General features: G+C 49.2%; 1 protein-coding gene across 1 annotated transcript in view; it reads left to right on the top strand.

The window, feature by feature from the left end:
• Positions 1 to 613: 613 nt before the first annotated feature.
• Dop1b (DOP1 leucine zipper like protein B) overlaps positions 614 to 6,000 on the top strand; it is a 95,817-nt gene continuing 90,430 nt past the window's right edge. Inside the window, exon 1 of the mRNA XM_032900396.1 lies at positions 614 to 777. Coding sequence (XP_032756287.1) covers positions 640 to 777 — 138 coding nt within the window. The 5' untranslated portion in view covers positions 614 to 639. The remainder of the gene's footprint in view (positions 778 to 6,000) is intronic.

Below are 6,000 nucleotides of genomic sequence, written 5' to 3'. Positions count from 1 at the left end.
TCTCATGCATCTGAGGTTGGTCTTGAACTCACCGTGTCTCTGAGGATAACCTTGAACTCTTAGTTCTCTTGCCTCACTGCCGAGTGCCATGATTACAGACACACGCACCACATCTGGCCAGAACTCCTATAACAATTACTTTACCCACTGAGCCATCTTGCCAGTCCTCTTACTTGGTTTTCACGGAAATTATTTCCAGTCTCCTAGTTCAGTCATAGAGGATTGAACTACCAAGTGGACCTGTTAGGTTGAAAGCACGCCCTTGGGATTGATGAAGGCCTGTTGATTGGAGGAGCCTTGTGCTTGCAGCCAGCCAGCAGCAGTATATAACTTTGTTGGTTTCTCTCCTAGAATTAGTTTTATCCATTGGCACACCTAGCATCCTTGTTTCTCTCTGCACAGTGCACTTGTGTCCCTCAGAATCCGTGAGGGCGGGAACGCTTTATCTTTATTTACCCAGTGCCTGGCTGAGGAACTTGCTAAATATTTGAATTGGATTGCCCAGTAAGGCCAGGCCGTGGACACAGGTCTCTCGTAGCTCTGAGTTGGGGAGGATTTCTGCTGGGGAGCAGTGCTGATTTTCTGACATGTGTGTTTTCTGATTTCCTCTAGATCCCCCCTTCCCTGCGAGAATGTAAGATGGACCCCGAGGAGCAGGAGCTGCTAACCGATTACAGATACAGAAGCTACGCGTCGGTTATCGAGAAGGCGTTAAGAAACTTCGAGTCCTCCAGCGAATGGGCGGATCTCATATCTTCACTTGGCAAGCTCAACAAGGTGCTGGGGCACTTCCTGTGGGAGGGTGACAGTGGGGACGCAGTTGTCTTCTGACGGTAGGGAATTTGCTGTGGTTAGAACAGCTAGAAAGACAGAAAAGAAGGAACAAGCAGGGCTTCCGTCGCTCAGGCTCACCCCTGCCTAGTTCATGTCACTACATAAAACTTCCGGTGTCCTGGGAGCACAGAAGACAGATAGGTACTGTGTTGGTATTTTATAGTGGATGCTGTGCAGTGGTCTTTTCTTTTTGCTTTTTGGTTTTGTTGAGGTTTCTCTGGGTAAGCCTGTCCTGTCCTGAGACTATGTAGACCAGGCTGCCCTTGAACTCAGAGATACATCTAAGTCTGTGTCAAGTGCTGGCATTAAAGAAGTGTACCACACACCTGCTGTGAGTGGCTTTCCCCTCTAAGTCTGTGTACTGACGGAACGTAAAATTGTCCATGTTGTTCAATTATTCAAAGACCGTTCTGCATCTGATGAGGATGTTTCTGTTTCTTTTGTGCTGTACTTTCTGTAGAGGTGACCTCTAGACAAACAGAAAGCAAAATAATTGCATGTGTGTGTGGTGTGTGTGTGAGAGAGAGAGAGAGAGAGAGGGAGAGGGAGGAAGAGAGAGAGTTGTGAGTGTATGTGAGAGAGGAAGAGAGAGTTGTGTGTGTGTGAGAGAGAGAGAGAGGGAGAGAGGGGTGTGTGTGTGTGTGTGTGAGAGTGGGAGTGTGAGAGAGTTGTGAGTGTGTGTGAGAGGAAGGGAGTTGTGTGTGTGTGTGTGAGAGATGGAGTTGTGTGTGTTTGTGTGTGTGTGTGTGTGTGTGTGTGTGTGTGTGTGTGTGTGTTTGAATGTGGAGAAGGGTTATGCTCTGAGAAGATCCAAGGGGATCAAATGGGGCTCCTGCTATCTCTTTATTATGACCTTTCATCCTGCCCAAACAGAAGACACTGCAGGGACTCTCAGTGACCTTTGTGGTATGTGGTAGACACCACTGTGGGGAAGAAGAGGTTGTGCCCTCTCAGGCTATCTGGCCAGCACTTGGGTTCGTAGCCTAAGTATCAGGTGGGAATTGGAAGATCCCCATCTCTGTTCAGACCAGGGGACTCTACAAACCCCACTGAGGAGAGCGCCTCCCTTTGTCTCTCCAGGTATGGGTAGGGGTTGGTGAAGAGTGGACAGATTGAGCCCAGTACACTGCCTGGGTAGCTATTACGTCCCTCCCATGTGCCCATCTCAACACCTTCCCTCTGAAGCCAGAAAGCAGCTGTCAGAGTGCTTGCTTGGCTTGCCTAAGGCCCTGGGCTCAAGGCCCAGGATCGGGTGGGGGTTGGGCAAGCATCATAGCCTGGCAGATGGCTGTCCTGGGCCTGGTGAGATAGGAGGTCAGTACTCATTGGCCAGGAAACTCCTGGTCTCCTGGAAGGGATGTTTACATGGAAATGTCGCAGGCAGGTGCTCAATAAGAGAAACAAATGTCTACTCCCGAGGTCTGTCTTTTAGATAGGGTGTTGGACAGCCCCAGTGATGCTCAGGTGAAAGGGTCACTCTGAGAGGCACAGCTGGAGACGGAGGCACACCTGAGTCCTGCTGTGTGCCTACTTCTCAGAGCCTGACCTACCTGGTGTCAAGAGTGCATGCCGGCTTCCCTGCATAGGGGAAGGACCAGGAGCTGAAGGCAGCCTAAAGCCCAGAGTGAAGGATGAAGCACAGAGCCAGCCTGAGCTATTGTGCTGTCTCAAAAACTAACAAAAGACAGAAAAGAACAGCGGGCCCCGTGCTGGGGTTGGAGGTGGTTGTGAGCCCCGTGATGTGGATGCTGGTCATCAGACTCCGCAAGAGCAGCAAGCGTCCTGAACCACGAGCCATCTCTCCAGCTCCTCCACTGTGGGCTTTAAGACCAGGTCTCACGTAGCTCAGGCTGGCTTCGAACTCACCACGCAGCTTACGTTGGTTCCAAACTCTCCTGCCTCCTCCCAGGGGCTGGGATTACAGGTTTATCACTGCATCTGGCTGTTTTCCTTAATTGAGATAAAATACATTTTGTCCACTTTAAAGTATGCAGTGCTGGGTTTTTAGTACATTTTACAGTGTCATGCTGCCATGTAATATGTCATCATCCGGAAGGAAACTGCCACTGAACCCCCTCTCCACCAGCAGGTTTTATTCTGCTGTCTCTCCCTAGGGCCCTTGCACATGAATCAAATTATGCGTGTTCAGTCTTGAGTGTCTGGCTTATTTCATGCAGCAGCATAACATCCATGAGGCCCGACCACATATTGATAGATTGTTGCCTCATGGATCAGATCCTCTCTTTTTACAAGGCTAAAAGCCAGCCTATTCTGGCTGTTGTGAGTAGTGATACTATGTTTGTTTCTGTATTTGTTTTGTTGTTTTCTTTTTTACAGTCATGCCTCTGTGAGGGTGAGCCTGTGCCACTGTGTATGTGTGTGTGGGGGTGTGGGTGTGTGTTGGTGGGGGTGTGTGTTGGTATAGGTGTAAATGTGTGTAGGTCAGTGGACAACTCACAAGAACCAGTTACCTTCTTTTACCCTGTGGGTCCCTTGTGTTGAACTGAGGTCATCAGGCTCAGTGGAAAGCACCGATTTACTCAAGGAGTGCCAGACTGTCTATCTGACCGTTGTATCACAGTTCACGGCTCCCAGCATGCACCAGGACTCCAGCTTCTTCTCATCCTTACAATACCAACCTTCATGGGTTTTTATAATAGCCCTCCTACTGTAAAGGAAATTATAACTCACTGTGGCTTAAAAAAATTTATTTGTGTGATTGTGTGCCCACATGTGCATGCGTGGGGCTGTATGTATGCCACAGTACACATATAGAGGTCAGAGGACAAGTTGAAGGAGCCGTTTTTCCTTTTACCATGTGAGTCCTAAGGATTGAATTCAGAATATTTGGAGTCAAGAACCTTTATTCATTGAATTATCTCTCTAGTCCCGAGAGAGGGGAGAGGGTGTCAAATGTATGGGTGTTTTGCTGGCTTATATTCTGGGCACTGTGTGTGTAGAGACGTCTTGGCAGCAGGAGTGTATGTGGAGTGTAACGTAGCATGTATGTTTTAGAAGCAGAGAGATGAACAGTGGTGCTTAGTTCACTTTTCCCTTACTCAGCCTAGGGAATGGAACCGCCCACATTTAGGGTGGCTCTTCTTACCTCAGTTACCATAGTCTAGAAACTCTCACACACTTATGCCCAGACGCTTGTCTCTTGCCAAGTTGACAGTTGATATTAACCCTCCCATCTAGTGTAGCTAGTGCTTGCTGAGGGGTCCTGATTCTACTACAGGGGAGTGATTACACTGTTGTCCCAATTAAGATGAGAGAACTGGAGCCTAGAGACCTAATCTGTGACCGTGGGTGCAGCCAAGGCACCGGGGCTCTGTCTTCCTGCTGTATTCCTGGTGTCCAGGGCTGTGTCTGTGTTGGATCACCAGAGTCTTGGACATTTTAAAGGGCTTGATACCTGAGAACAACTTGTACCTAACATTACTTTTTTGGCTTGTCTTAACGATGTGGGAAACAGAATGGCTTCAGCAAGAATGAACAGGTTCTGAGACAGAGGCCAAGGTGGTGCAAGGGGCTCCGCCCTTAGAGTTCACTGGAACAGTGGGTTCCATCATCCTACAGGACTCCTCGTATTTCCACCTACACAGCCTGTGTCTTAGTCAGGGTTTGTATTCCTGCACAAACATCAGGACCAAGAAGCAAGTTGGGGAGGAAAGGGTTTATTCAGCTTACACTTCCACATTGTTGTTCATCACCAAAGGAAGTCAGGACTGGAACTCACACAGGTCAGGAAGCAGGAGCTGATGCAGAGGCCATGGAGGGATGTTTCTTACTGACTTGCTTCCCCTGGCTGACTCAGCTTGCTGTCTTATAGAACCCAGGACTACCAGACCAGGGATGACACCACCCACAATGAGCTGGGCCCTCCCACCCTTGATCACCAGTTGGAAAAAATGTCTTACAACTGGGTCTTGTGTAGGCATTGCCTCAAGGAAGTCTCCTTTCTCTGTGATAACTCCAGCTCGCGTCAAGTTGACACACAAAACCAGCCAGCACAACAGCCCTCATTAGTGTAAGCTGAGTCCATTCATCCCTTCTCAGGAAGAAATGTGGTGCTGAACACCCCACTTTCCTAAGATTTATTCACTGAGGTGACCCTGTTTTTGGCTTTACGCTGGATAAATGTTCTAGTTAGCAGGTCACTTTTTGCTACAGATTTTACCCCAGAAATTCCATCCTGTCATTCAGGCAGTGTCGCTTGCCTTTTATCCCTCTAACCAAGGAACAGAGTCTCATGTAACTTGGCTTTCTGCCTACCCCCCCCCACCGTAGTGTACCAGTGTATGTGGTAATGGTGTGGAACCCAGAGCTTTAAGCACAAGGCTGCTCAGCTAAAGCCCCAGCCCTGTGCCCATATGTCCTGTTCTCTGACGTCCTGTTCTCTGATGCTATAATCAGTCTGTGGGCCAGAATATCCAGCCGAAGGGTTTGCAAGACTTGAGTGAGACAGGGTGACAGTAACAGTCTGCTCTCAGATCAGCCTGGGACACTTGGCATTTGTGGAGAACGTACTGTGCATTAAGGAGTCGCTATGCCTTATTGTAGAGATTTGCCATGGGCCTGGCAGTGCTGGCCTGGTCCTAGCTATTGGGCGGTTGAGGAAGGCGTATAGAATACAAGGCCTGGGCTACAGAGTGAGCTCAAGGGCAGCCTGTGCGGCTTAGTGAGGCCCTGTCTCAGAATCCAAGGCAAGGAAAGGGTTTAGGTACGGCTCTGTGGTAGCACTGATGCCTTCCATGTGAGCCTGTAGGTTCAGTCCCCATACTGTCATGCAGAATACCATAGAATAGAATACAAAGACACTTGACGACACCCTTGCTCAGGCTCAGCCGAGGAGGAGGCCCAGTCGACTCGGCCAACCTGACCCAGGAGCTGGGCTGTTCTCAGGCTCTCCTACCTTTCCTGTCAGTGTTGTGTGGTGGTGCAGGGTGTGCTACCTCACTGCCAGGGAGCCTTACTCCTATGCCCAAGTGAGGCTGGTGTGATTGTGTTGCCAGAAACTGTTAACTAGCTCACTTAGGCCAAGCAACCATCAGTGGCTGCTGTGTGTTGAATTGTACTTATCAAATCCTGGCTTCTGGTCCCTCAGAAAGCAACTGTGTTTGTGAATAGACTTTACAGAGCTAAAGCTGAAGTGACATGATTGCG

The sequence above is a fragment of the Rattus rattus genome, chromosome 4 (genome assembly GCF_011064425.1).
Source record: "Rattus rattus isolate New Zealand chromosome 4, Rrattus_CSIRO_v1, whole genome shotgun sequence".
Classification (NCBI taxonomy): Eukaryota; Metazoa; Chordata; class Mammalia; order Rodentia; family Muridae; genus Rattus; species Rattus rattus.
This window is presented reverse-complemented; position numbering and strand designations above follow the sequence as displayed.